At 40.6% G+C, this 14,380-nt stretch overlaps 1 protein-coding gene across 1 annotated transcript; it reads left to right on the top strand.

The window, feature by feature from the left end:
• The first annotated feature begins 8,073 nt into the window (after nucleotides 1–8,073).
• On the top strand, nucleotides 8,074–13,982 carry LOC136440543 (prokineticin Bm8-e-like). Its single transcript, XM_066436597.1, has 2 exons — nucleotides 8,074–8,181; nucleotides 12,507–13,982. The coding sequence occupies exons 1-2, from the start codon at nucleotides 8,095–8,097 to the stop codon at nucleotides 12,807–12,809; spliced, it is 390 nt and encodes a 129-aa protein (XP_066292694.1). The 5' UTR covers nucleotides 8,074–8,094; the 3' UTR covers nucleotides 12,810–13,982.
• Nucleotides 13,983–14,380: the final 398 nt, after the last annotated feature.

Below are 14,380 nucleotides of genomic sequence, written 5' to 3'. Positions count from 1 at the left end.
GATAAAGGTTTTTATGTGTGTAGCTTTTAACCACATATCCACCCCACCAGTCGAGGTAGGCCAAGAGGCTTTTGTTTTCTACAAGATATCCTGTCAACGGAAGTGCCTTACCGAAAAGTTTTCAGTCAGCTGCTGAGAATGACGTGATGTGTAAAGACAAGCCCTTTTATATAAGCAATATATTGTTATTTATAAGGCCCTGTACAACGGTGACACATTTAACATCCATTTCCACTAGAGGCTTCGACCACGTTGCGACCAAAGATTTGACAGATAACTCATAGATAAATATTAATCCCTACGGCCGTTGGGTGATCCAACCCGCGGTCGAACTGGTACATGTACCTCGGGTGATGCGGAATACCCCGTGTTGTATTCTATTTATGTCATACCCACCCGAGAAAATACACATTTCAATGCGGAATGCGCCAGAAGTTGAGGGAGTTTTGTGTCCTCGAACAAAGAACTGTAATAACATTGATTCCAACCTCCGAGTTCGGTATTCGAATTTTCGACGGCGGCGCAACCGGCGCGCTAGAAATACATTCCAAATATTCTATGGAAGCCCGTGTGATACAGCTTAGAACCCCGTGTTATGCGGAAAATTATCACATGGTCCGGAACACTCGTATCGAATGTTTTGGCGGCCCAGGTATGACATAAAGAACAATATTTTCTTGCACTATATAACAATTATCTAATAAAGGGTTACACAAAGCCAATTTTAGTCACAGTACGATACAGCTCGATCACCGTCTAATGGAAATAAGGCCTTACTAAGGAAGTTGCTGAGAATGACGTGAGGGGTACAGAAAAGTCGTTTGAAAGAACCGGCAATTTCTTTCTGAATAGAGTCAGAAGAAGACGGGTAATGTTGTGTATATCAATAGTATTTCCCATGAATCACAACCAAGTGAATACAACTTTCTCTGCGTTTCACATGTAAGAGAAGGTGCATGAGGTTTCTATTGTCTCCGTTTCCTTTAGCACCGTTTCATTTCTTGCTTTATAGCAGTGTTCGTTGAGGTTGAGTTTGAGTTTCTTCAGATCCAAAATTGGCTTAGCCGTTTACATTGTAGCCATTCATTCAAGTGGTCCTTGTTAACATAGTACATGTCTCCACAAAAGTACATGACAGACAGAAAAATAAGATATAAAGAATGTACACGTTGATGATCTCGATTAATTTACAAGGCCTTGAGACACGCTTTGATAGGTGACTGCCAAGGTTTATTTAATTTGATTATATCTATTTGCACTTGATAAAACATTTACAAAACAAGAAAAAAGGAACAAATGCTGGTGTAGGAATCATGATGGCTTGTTCAATTTTCCCTCATCTAGCTTAACAAATAAATTAAACATAGATTAAACAAATCAGATAATGATAATGGGGAGAAACTCACATTATACAATAACTCACTACATAATTAACAGAGAGTAACAAATTCAATTCCAGTTAACATATACAAGCAACTCGGAGAAAAAGGAGGAAAAAGGTGAAACTTATAATGGCAAGACCTTGTACATACAGTCAAGAAGATACAATGAGTTGATTTTGAGAAGACTCTTTTGGCGCATATGAAGTGTTATTTTTTCAAAGAGCGTCAGAAGGCAATTATCTCAGGAGTTTCTCACATCTCCACCAAACATGTTATTGCTGTTGCAGCTTCTGCAACTGATTGATCTATTTAGAGAGTTGCTTGCCCTTCAATCATCCCATCCGCTGTTACAAGAAAATTGAGATGATTTCTTCCTGCCACACCCACCATTACGTTTGAATAGACTCATTGATGCAGTAGGAAGGCACTTCGCCCACGTATCAAGGTGGTAATGACATGCGAATTGCTGTTGCTTAAGATTCAAGGAACCGTTATATACAAGTACGATTAACAAACGTCTGTGCTCTTGCAGTTATAGAAGTTACAAGGTTGATGAGTATTAGTAGTTGAAAGCTTGTATAGATCTAATGTGGTGCGAATTAGAATAAAATATTGAGATTATGAAAAACAATTTCTGATCACACCAGATGTGCAAACATACTAGCTACGAGTTTCACAAGAAAGATATTTACTCAAGCAACTTGATATATTTTGGAAACGGTCAGACGTTTCAGGTAGCATCCACTACCTTTCGTCAATGACTGCAAAAGGTCGTGGATGCTACCCAAAACGTCCGACATATAAGGACGTGCCTGGTGTTCTGAATCCGTCTCCCGCTATTTTATCACTAGGGGACCAAATTATATGGCTTCCTAGGAAGTCCCTCGGATAGGACATTAAATGGAGGTCCCGTGTTTGAGGAGAGCCACACCTCGAGCACGTAAAAGAACCCACCGCGCTTGTCGAAAAGAGCAGGGGTCCTTTCCAGTGTGAGTGGATCAAATAGATCTGTCCGGGTATACAGTTTGTGCTGTTCAGTACAAACCTAGCTGTTGTGTTACGCCATGAGACGGTTTACCGGGTATGAAATACAAACAAAAGTGATATCGTAGCCTCGGATTGTGGCGTAAATCTCCACGCAGATTTTCGGGACCAAAATCGTGGAGGATCGTCAAATCGGTCTAAGTCAAAGATCTTCATAAGCGGTCAGATCTTTGGCTCGGTGAGAATCGTCAAGAGTTAGCCCCGGAGATCCACTTTAAGGTTTTATGGTGTCGTTAGAGGCTTCCATTGCAGACTCTTTGCAGACCTCAGCTGACTTTTTTCAATTAAAGTCTCTTCTTTTTACTTGGATATGGATCCATTCTTAGGGAAATCTTTTACAAGTTTGATCTTTATTTCCGTTTCATTTGATGTGAAATGACAACTGTGAGAGGTAAAGTAAGGTCCATTGTCTTTTTGAACATTTCTTTGATGTGTCAATGATCAAAAAGATCAATGCAAAGAACATCAATAAGGTCAAACGGAATTAAACGTTTGATCGTAACGCTCTCAATCCAACCTTATTAGATTTGCTGGCTGCAACACTTGTGTGTATATCAATTAAGTCCGTATAAGTTTCGTATTAATTTGTTTTATTCTGCGAATTCTAAATTCATCCACAGATGCTAGAAAAAGAGTCATAGAATACTGTATTTCAATCCATGCACAAAAATATCTATAAGCAACCTGTGTCCTATCTTTAAAAGAAATAGCATGGAACTCATAGGTACTTGATATACGCACAAGTGTTACAGTCCTCTTTAATCTTACAACTAAATTATGTCGACTTTAGAAATATATTTCACATCCAAAAATGCAGGCCCACTCCATGTGTACGTATGCACGTAAACATGTAACAACACGTCACTCAATCGCTCTCTTCCGCCCGTACCTGTCACATGCAGACTTGTTTTTCTGTCATACGATTCTTAGAAGCCGTGCGGGTGTACTTTGATACGAACCATCCGCAAAGTCCCGTGGCAAAATGAGAAGGAGGAACTTCCGATAAAGACAGTGGTGCATCGGTAAAGGTTAGACATCCGGTTAATAAGATACGTAAGGTGATAGTTACTCAGGCAACCGGATAGAATTTGGAAACAGTCTGAACATTTCCAAATTTCATCCAGATCGTGAAGATAAGTTAAAGGCATTCCACTCCAGAAGCGGGTATCATATTCTGATAGATTATGTTTGTCGGGATACAAATGCACCTGACTCTTGGCTAAATTACCTCAGCTGTCTTTCCGAGAATATTTTTTTTTCTAAATCCATGCACCCACATACGGACCCGCTTCTAATGTACTTGCATGACCAGCTTCGGGCATGATTTCTCATTAACTGTAACTGTAACGGGATAAAACTAACAAAAGCAGTCGAGTGACACATTTAAGAAGGTAAAAAAAAAAAAAACGTTTCAAGACTATCCCGTGTTGGGATGCAGAAATTCTGGCACTTTTATAAGAAACCTTGAACTCTGCCAATGTTGAAAAGGTCCTTCGAGGAATTCAAGAACTCGATCGCTATAAATGTTGCCCTGCGTTCAGGCTTCAACATATGGTAAATGTGATAAAAAAAATAGATTCAAGCATAACAATTTAATCTCAGAATTATAAAACCCGCTTCTGGAGTGGAATGCTCCTATAAGTACAGCATCTGGCCGTTCACTCTTCCATTGGTCTATTAGAAATAAAGTTTTCTTAAAACTAAAACGAAATCTGGGGGTAAATTTCCGGTTTCCTTATACTAAATCTATGTGGTACATGTATATGTTTCAAAGCCTGCAGGGCATTCTGTGTTGGAAGAAGATAGTAGTTGAAGTAGAGTCCGTCTTCTGTCCTCCTGGTGTGGATGATTAAGACTCTCATGCCGGCGGTGCCGAAAGTCTGTAAATCCATACCCTCAGGTACAACATTCAGCACTTCTTTTCATCATGATAAAAGACCAATTTGATACGCCCCTCTAATGATGTATACGACCATGTAAAGGAGTCAAAGGCTGTACATCAGATAGTCGTGTGGGTTGCATTAGATGCGGCTTGTTTCTGTGCTCTCATCAGCTGTTTGTTTTTTAATTGATTTATTTTCATCCTTGTATTCAAACGTAAGAAGGTAAATACACTGTTGTGCCTTTCTTTGGCGATCGATTCGCTTACGTAATTACATCAGCGGCGCCTCGCTGGATAGAATCTACAACATAGGCAAAACAAGAGTCCGTAGGACACAAACTTCTGTGAAGTAGTACTAGTGTTTGCCATGCGGGCGGAGATGTTAGATATCCTTTCTAATACAAAAAAAAAACAATTTCTTTGAGTCCAATGAGTTACATGTACATTATCATTTTCCATTTGTCACTAGGTTCCAATTCCCTGCCTCAAGAGCTTCGTACTATAGAAAAATACTAAAAAAATGTTGACAAAATAGAAAGGCCGGTAAAATGGCATAGAAAAGACGTCTAAAACAAGCGAGTGTTTGACATCTGCTTAGAGAGTAGCTGTGTAACACACGCTATCATTAGGCAAGCGACAGCTGTTTATTGGACTGTACCACACTTCCTTCAACATGGGGGTGTCGGCCTGTAATACTGTAGTACCTGCAAATATTGCTGCTGTGTCCCAAATCACCACCTCCATGACGGGACCTCAACAACTACCAACATGCCAAAATTTCAAACAAATCCACCTAAGGGACCTCGAGTTATAGGTGCGAACACACAAACACAGGCAGAAACAGTACCCCGTCGGAGGTTGCTGACCTCCTTCGCGGAGGTAAAAATCACATACATATACAAGATAGGTAGTATCAAATGCAAACAACAATTGACGAATCCGTTTTGCTTGTTAAAGTGATTTCTTTTACTCCAAATAACGTTACAATGTAGAACCAAGTGTGATCAATTGTTTGATTTAATCGTGAAAATCGTGCACGATGGAACACATTTATCATTAAAAATGAAGACCGGGTAAAACTTCAATTATGAATGACGCAGGTTACAAACACATTTATTATTCGATTTTCGCCTGAAGCTTCCGCCACTTTTATTATGCGCACAGTGGGCCTCTAATGAGTGATGTTCCCACGTGCATGTGTCGGTGGAGAACAAAGATCCGCAATGTGATTACGCTTTTTTCAGCACACAGATCAGACTTTCCATGCATCCTCTTGTGATGTGATAAGCCACGACTTTCCGTCCACGGGAAGTAATGACCCTGTCCATTGCAAGTCTAATTCTAGCCTTTCTTCTCCTTATTAGGCCATGTTGATTTGATTATATGGATGGCATCCGCCATACTGTAAACTGAAAAAAGTAGCTGCAGCATTAGAAAAAATATTTGATTTGGAGAACGGATGCTAATGTGGTAGAATGCCAAAGTCAATTCCAAAGTAAAAAAGAATCAATTTGTCCGTATACCATACTGTGTAGGTTCAGTTTTGTTCATCCTTCCTGACCACGTAGATTTCATATGAGAAAGCAACTATTTTCCCCAAACCCTTTTTTTTATTCGCACGCTCGCATCAGTTTTGGGGTTCCCAGAGGATGTCATCCATATGATCAATTCAACATGGCCTTACTGAGGGAACTTAAGGTTTCAAGTGATATGATTTTTTACAAGCTTTTAACAAACCCTTAGCCACGTTTGCGAGTGTGTTCTCGCCGCAAAAGCGCCACCTACATAGGTTATATATAGCGGCGAGAAGCAGTGACCAATCGCCAGTTCCCTGGCCAAAGAGCTATGTACTATTTGAAAAAAATATTGAAGAAAAGAATCTCTGAAGAAGATGTCTTATAGGCATCGAAACGTAAGCAGGTGAGAGACATTCCTGGTTGTGAAAAATAAAACTCTAATATGATCCTAACCAAGTTTAGTTTGAGGCAAAACAGTTTTGCCCCTTACCAAGCTGTATGAATGGAAGCCGGAAAGAAATGAATGATGCAAAATAAGAGAGGAAACTTTAAGGAAACTGACGTCACTGACGAAAGATAGCGAATGCTGTCTGAAACGTCTGACTGTTTCGAAATTTTATCCAGTTGCTTGAGTTTTTTTTTGGCGAATCATTTGCTATGTCATTCCACACTATGACACAAGAATTGGTCAATGTCTCCAAGTACCAGAGTCAACCTAAGATTCATGTGTTCAAAAATTCGTCTTTCCCGAGAACAATCACAGAGTTGAATCCGTTGCCACCAAACAAAAAAGGGGCATCCTCACAAGGTAGAGTATAGACGTGATCGACGTCCATCTTTAATCTCATTTGGACAGGATGGACAAAAACCTCTGGTCACGGGGAATTTTATGGTATCTTCCGATTTCCATTATCCAATAATACAATATCCACAGAAACTGCAGATACAGATGCACATGCTGCAGTCCTGCCTAGCATTGTCGCGTTGAAGACCTTTAACTTCTACACCAGTGTTACCCATTGGAGAGTCAGTAAAACAAACTTCTGTTTACAACCTATAAGAGGGTGCGAATGAACAATATTGCGTTTATTGTTTGGTATACTATGTCCTGTGTGAACAACCATTTGTTCAGCGTTCCTGGCCACGTAGATTTCACAATGAAGGCATTTTTTTGCGCTTGCATGAGCTTTTGGGTTCCCAGGGGATGTCAGCCAGTATAATCATATCAGTAGGCCTAGTTAGCCTCCGTTGCAGACTCTGAAGCGGCTTTTTGGGGGGCTAAATAATACACTTTTTGCAGCCACCCCGTAACTATCAGCCATCCTGTAACCATCAGCCGCCTGATGGTTACAGGATGGCTGATAGTTACGGGGTGGCTGCAAAAAGTGTATTATTTAGCCCCCCAAAAAGCCGCTTCAGAGTCTGCAACGGAGGCTAAGGCCTAGTAAACATATTCAAGTTGCCAAGGCGGTTATCTTTCGTACTGCAGTACTAGTATACTGACGAGTCTCCCGCTGAGTACATACGCACATTTACATGCAATGACGCCAATGGCTTAAGTCGTAAAACAGATAATAGACTTTTGACTGACGTTTCCCTCGCAACTAGCTGAATTTCACACAATATATTTGTCTGAATGGGCTACGCATATGCCACTTAATATCAGTTGATGACGTCGTAATTTACTTAATAATAGAGATATTCTTTTCGGAATGTCATATGAGATAAAGCTCTTCAAAGTTTACAAAATAAGTTACAGGTCTCTTGAGTCTTTCCTCAGCTCAGCTCAATAAAAAGCCTTAGTTTATCGTCGTTGTTTTGCAAAGTTTGCAAATAAAACAGATCGTTTGTGTTGAGATTCTGACTTGTTCCTAGACGAAGACATCTCTAGGGACTTGCCTTTAAGTAAAGTCCGTCTTAAGTTTCTTAACTTTTCTCAAGGTTTATAGTCAAGGCGTAGGAGCCTAAGTGGTAGGACTGACTAAGATGTCTATGATTAGTACGGCTGGAAATACCAGGATAATTCTAACGGCTTGCCGTTTCACCCAGCACTCATTACTCAGTACGTCATTGTTGATCCACGTTCTTACTTTTGATAAAACAGAAAGCAATCGCAGTGTTTGACATCGTCATTAGTGGCCTTGCTTCGTCAGTGGGGGCGTAAGCTAATACTGAAAGGGGTCATCAATCAAACCAGAACGTCTGACGACAACCAGGGGTATATAGATGTGCCCCTGCAGAAAAAAGTTCGAAACGCCTGAGAGAGAAGATGGTGAGGATGTCGGTTCAGTGCGCAGTTGGTCTGGTCGTCCTGATGACAGTTGGATTGTCCTCTGCCGTTGTCGTTGTGACAGGGGTGAGTTCCTTGTTGTTTTATCGGAAGATTTTCCCGTTATTCTGTTGTTCTTGGTGTTGTTCTTTTACCGTTTACGATGAGGGCACATACGATGTGGCTTGTCCTACGATTTTGATATATAGTTTTCAAGCAGGCTGTAACAGAACCAACTGCAGACAAGGATCTAAGACAGCCTCTCCGAGAATTTTGGAGGAGACAAGCACGACGATTCCGAGGATACCCTCAGTTTGCGATTGTACGACGGTCGTGCGACGAGTGCGACGTTAGTGCGATGATTGTGACCGGGTCCTTATCAATTACCTTTGTCATTGGCCTGAGATATATGATCAATGCTAATACGAGGGCCAGCATCCTTAGTAATAGCCTCCGGCTAGTTGGGCAACCCTGGCATGCACATACTGAACCAATCAATAAGGAGATTTAAAAATCTATAAACAAAAAATCTCGCCAAACAGTCAGGGTTGGACAAGTTATGAGAATTCTATTGCCCAATATGGCAAGTACATTTTCCTTTCTACTTGCCCGAACCGGGTTTTAAGGGGCCCAAAGTTCCAAATGACATCTTTCTATGCATTTTTACCAGGTTTTCTAACAAGGAAGTCCTTTAGTGTATATTGTGACAAACGGACATACTTTTAACTGACATAGATATGATACTGATATGGCTAAAAGTGTATATCAGTAAACTTTTGCCAAGCACCTCTACACTGGGTTGTCCCATTTCTTATTTTTCAATTGTAGTGTTCCCAAACAAATCACACTGGCCCGATTGGGCAACTTCAGGAGGACACACTTTTGCTCGATCAGTGAAATGGACATGTCCAACTCTGAAGCATATAAATGTTTAGGCTGGTGAAATAACTTATATGTGAGTATTGTTTCCACCATTGAGTGTTGTCCCGGTCAGTTTGATTACGTGTCTACTGAGTACTTATTCTTGCCATTAAAGCAAAACATAGCTAGTCAATTATGTCCAATGTCTGAGAAAAAGCATAAAATATAGTTCAATTCTCATGTAAAGGAACACCGTCCTTGCCGACATTCGTAGTCACTATCATCGGGAATCACGTGTAATTCGGTGGCTTTATTTCTTTCAGATAATATCAATATGAATAGATGGATGAATGATTTTTTTCGCCATATTTGTCAGGGGGGATTACCATTGAAAGCCTGATGAGCCTTAGTGTTGATTCTAAAGCCGAACTATCAGCTCCGAGCTCAGCAAAATACCTTATTAGTGCTCTCTTGTCTGGAGACAAGGCGACGACAACAATAGCTCATTTAAAACATTGCCTTGTCTGTAGTCCTAAAATACCTGTAGAAGCTGGGTTATGCTTTAACGTGCTCGAGGTGTGGCTAGTGTGGCTCTTCTGAAACAAGGGACCTCCATTTATTGTCCTAACTCAGGGACGTCCCTAACCGAAGCGAGGTACTCATGTACACCTGAGTGAAGTGAGGAAAGTGGTTTAAAGTGCATTTCCCAGGGGCACAACATCGGGGCATATAAGTGGCTTCGAACTCGAGACCTCTCGGTTTTGGGCAAATTAAACACCCTATCAATATTGAGCCACACGATGCCATACGTATATAACGTTATATATATACAAGTATATTTTGAATGCAAATGATAGCTGTGTGCATAAACTATGTTAATTTACATTTCTTATTCGTTTGTGGCAACAAACACGGCGTACTTATGCATAATATATAAAAAGAACAGGAAAAAATCTGTCTTATGTTAGGGCACGTCCTAAGACTCAGTTAGGGCCCTCCACGTTACATGCACAAATGACCAATCACAGACTCATATTCCCTCACGGTTGAACCGCTGGGTAATCAAACGGTTTACTTTGATGTATAATAGGATGTCAGCTGATATATGTTGCAAAGCTGTCAAGCTCCAAGTTGTGTGTAAAAGCTCGTATTTCAAAGCGTTGTGTGTAGGCGTCCCAATTTTGCGCATGACTCAAAGAATTTACGAGTGTTGCTGAGATAAAACAAAACACAGAGGGCCACTCATGGCTCAGCAGAATCGTGTTGGACCGTTCGCAAATAAGCTTTAAGATTGGCAGGACCTTTTATGGGTCGCAGTTTTCTCCATGTTCATTTGCATTAGAAGAGCTATCTATTCTATATTATTCTTACATTCCACTTGGACGGCGCTCTCGCCGTGCGCTCTCTACGACCTAGAAGTTTGCAGAGCGATCAACGAATTTCATAGATAGAGAAACGAATATTTCTATGCTTTGTGTCTTTTGTTGTCTTTTCAGTCATACTATGCATTTGAAATTATGAAGTCAAGGGTTAAACAAATCTGATTTAGGTCTCAGCAAGAGCGCAGTGCGATCGCCGTCTAGTGGAATGGGGGCCTTAGAGCCGTCTTTTAAAGGAAAGTTGAGTATTAGCATTTTATGCATAAGATGTCTGATTTCATACGTAGTCAATACTCTAATATAACTACTACTTGTATTTGGTACACTTAATGATATTTTCAATAGCAGTGCCAAGTTTTGCTTTTTTGTTCGTTTGTGGAGAACTAGTCTACAAAAAAAAAACCGATGAACACACATTCAGGGCCATAATGGACACTCTATTCAACATGGTACTACAATCTTATGACTGATAAGATTTCGGACATGAAAATAAGCATGTTGTATTTAGGGATATTTTTTCTGCTGAGTGTTTAGACAGTTGGATGGCCCATTCAATTTTGACAAATTGATTTTCAATGGGGCCCAGACTACAAAACAATGAAATCATCAGTAAAACAAATAAAATAAACTTGTGACAACATTGTGACATAAGTAACAGAGGATTTGTTGGGACATAAGTGACAGAAGTAACCGATCGAGAAAGTCTTTTAAAAAATATGTGTTACAAGCATTCAGCAAATTGGGCCTTTTGTGAATTTCTTTTAAAATTATAAAAATAAAATTAACTATTCACGGATATAAAAATAAACATGCAGAGAAAGGACGCCAGCTAGTACTCATGAAAAGATGTACCTAACAAGAAGTCAGAAAATTGTAAAGAAGGTGATTAAAAACACACGTCACAAATCATCGGGATAGAATTTCACACAAAAGAAAATTATCCCTTTTTAGGTTTGAGATGACTTCATTTATAAGCACAGAAAATATAAGTATATCTGAGCCCTTTATGCCAATAATGTACCATAATTGATCCCCATTCACTGTCTAGATTTCACTACAGCACTAACGCACGAGGAGGAGATAAAGTGCGTCATGGATAGATCCTTAGTAGCTTAATGTAGTTAGAGATAGTTTACTTGCAAAGTTTTCTATCGTATTCATAAACAGCAAAAATCTAAGATCGGAGTTCTTGTGAATTTCTTGCTGATTCTGTGAACTTTGTATTTTCCGACCGATGCGACTTTGGACCCGGGCATATTTTTATTCCAGGTATGTAAGAGTGACTCTGAGTGTTTAGCGGCCAATGCAACAATGTATTGTATCAACAAACATACAAACAAACAAAACAAGAGTTCCACGACCTCATATCTCCATGAACAATTCTATTCATGCAAATGACTTACACATTTGCATAATATATGCTTGGTCATATGCTTGGTCATAAACACCTTTATCTAACTTAAACAAGTTGCAATATTGACAGTCCTATAATTTTCCAGTTAGATTAATTATGGTGTTTTGCATTAATTATGCAAATTAGGAATTTACTTGCATATTTGGTATCTGTTGATGCTCCACTTTCCATAAACTACATATGCTAGATGTATTTGAGTCTGATAATGGAAAACACTGCAAATATAGATTTTCCTCATTAGTTATGCAAATTAAGTCCTAATTAGCATAATTTGCACTTCATTGTGTACATCTCTGTCTAAGCTACCTGTATACTAAATATCATGGAAATCCATCGTTCCTTTGTTCAGTTATTCTGCTTAGAAGATTTTCACGATAACGCCCCTGCAGTTCCAGAGCAAGCTGCTAGGGGGCCTAAACCCACACTACATCTTCATTACATCACAAGCTATCTGCCACCCAAAAATGAAGACCATAGCACGTCCAGGTCAAAAGATACAAAAATGGAATTTCTGCTGCAGTACCAAGGTCACATACCAGGGGGCCCAAAATCGATCTTGAATTTCGGCTTTACAACACCTGCTCACATACCAAATATCATCGTAATCCATCAAGAGGTTCTTGAGTTATGCTGACTACAGTGGTCCGGAAACACAAACAGACAAACAGACAGACAAACAGACAAACAGACAAACAGACACACCCAAAACTATATCTCCATTTTTCATGGAGATAACAAGCTGCCTGTCTTTATTCCAGGTCTGTAAGAGCGACTCGGAGTGCATGGCTGCTAAAGGAGATGGTGCGTGCTGTGCGGCCATGAGCCCGGACCCCCTGTTCCGAGGCGTTCCCGTCTGCAAGATGACCGGACAGGAGAAGGAACCGTGTCACGTAGCCTCCAACGTGCTGCCCTACCCGCTGCCCAGTCCCCGGATCTTCTGGCGCTGTCCCTGCGGCCCCGGGCTGCGCTGCGTGGCGCCGAGAGGTGGCAAGATCGGCCGATGCAAGAGACATAGCCAGGCTTTCAGCGCAGGGTTGGACGGAGAAGACCTAGTGGTTTAACCATTCGAACTCTTCACTTATGAGCTCCGGAGGGCGTCCGTTTTCTTATAGCCTCTGTACTGCACCCTTTTATGCCAGGGCTGCAGCTTGTATGTGTCAAGCAACCACCCTGGTGTGTCGGTCTACGATTCGTCCTTCTCGCTGTGTTAGCACTGGCTAGCCGTCACCAGCCAATCACATTGCCACTTGCGCTCAAGAGGCAACATGATTGGTTGGTGTCTTTCCCTCCAACAACAGAAGGAGGGGGGCATCTCAGTGATTGACGTCTAGCCAGCGCTAACGCAGACAAAATGACGGATCGCAGGCCGTTGCGCCAGGGTGGTTGTTTGACATATGCGAGCGACGGGCCTACAATGAGAGGTTACTGTACAGAAGGGCTGCATATACGGCTACATGCATATAATACGCCCCAAACTCGCCACAGCCAGGTCTTAACTTTTGCAATCTATCATACCGGAGTACTACTACTACTACTACAAGTCAGTAGTGTTACACAGTGTTGTATGATAAAGATGCGGTGGTTTGGCCATGTAAACCATTGGACACTTTAAACTTCAAAAAGATCTCGCTTTTACTACTTGTGATACTAGAGGAGTAGACGTGTTAACGCGATCGTATTCATCTACCAACAAGTTAACATTTGTGTAAACAATGGATGTGTAGACAAAAACAATGTATACGTGTAAACGATAGACGTGACTTTGCCTAAAGACATTATGAGGGAAGCTCGAATTGAACATATCAAGCTACAAACATCTTAGAGTAATTTGTACTAATCAGAACAGCTATACTACGTGTATGCTGTACCGTAGCAATCTGGAAATCTATTTCTATTGTTATAGATAAGTTACCCAGATACTGCCCCATTTCCACTGCACAGAGCGCATTGAACGACCAAAATTGGATTGGTATAATGACTATAATCCATGGTGTAACAATATGAAAGACAACATAACAAATAAAAATTCAGAAATACAGTTCTTCATCAATGAAATTCGCTCAAACGACTTATGGGAGTTTGGTCGCTCAATGTTAGCTGTCTCAGTGGAGAGTGAATATCACAATGTATGTCGACTTCTCAGATAGCGGAACGTTTTTTGCTAAGCCAAAATGGCTATATGTAAAGCGTAATTAGCGGCTGTATGTTAGCTACATACATAGCCTGATGGTAGTCATGGAAATCCAATAAAAAAACAATCGGCGGTTACTTGTTGATAATAAATTTGTTACCAACCTTAACATCCATTTAACATTTTCCACTAGAGGATGTGACCAAAGATTTGTTAATAGACAATTTCCCTCATCAAATTTCATAGAAAATTAACGATTTATTTAACGTTTTGTGTATTTTATTGTCTTGTATATCATACCCCAAAATGAAATAAAGGGTCACACAAATCCAAGTTTAGCCTCTGCACGGTGGGTCAGCGATCACCTTCTAGTGAAAAGGGGGTCTATCAAGAAGACAGGCCACTTTCCCTTAAGACCCCTCTCACTGGACCCGTGGCACGCTGGCGGCGTCGCTGGGGCCGTTCGAATTGATAATTGAAAGCACGAATTTCATCGACAAA

This window comes from Branchiostoma lanceolatum, chromosome 8, assembly GCF_035083965.1.
Source record: "Branchiostoma lanceolatum isolate klBraLanc5 chromosome 8, klBraLanc5.hap2, whole genome shotgun sequence".
NCBI classification, from domain to species: domain Eukaryota; kingdom Metazoa; phylum Chordata; class Leptocardii; order Amphioxiformes; family Branchiostomatidae; genus Branchiostoma; species Branchiostoma lanceolatum.
Note: the sequence above shows the minus strand (reverse complement) of the source record. Positions and strands in the feature narration are given on the sequence as shown.

Bases quoted from the DNA above. Each gene is read 5' to 3' on its own strand.
- LOC136440543 (XM_066436597.1), top strand. From the start codon at position 8,095: ATGGTGAGGATGTCGGTTCAGTGCGCAGTTGGTCTGGTCGTCCTGATG. The intron at 8,182-12,506 runs GTGAGTTCCTTG...TCTTTATTCCAG, and splicing joins CCGTTGTCGTTGTGACAGGG to GTCTGTAAGAGCGACTCGGA.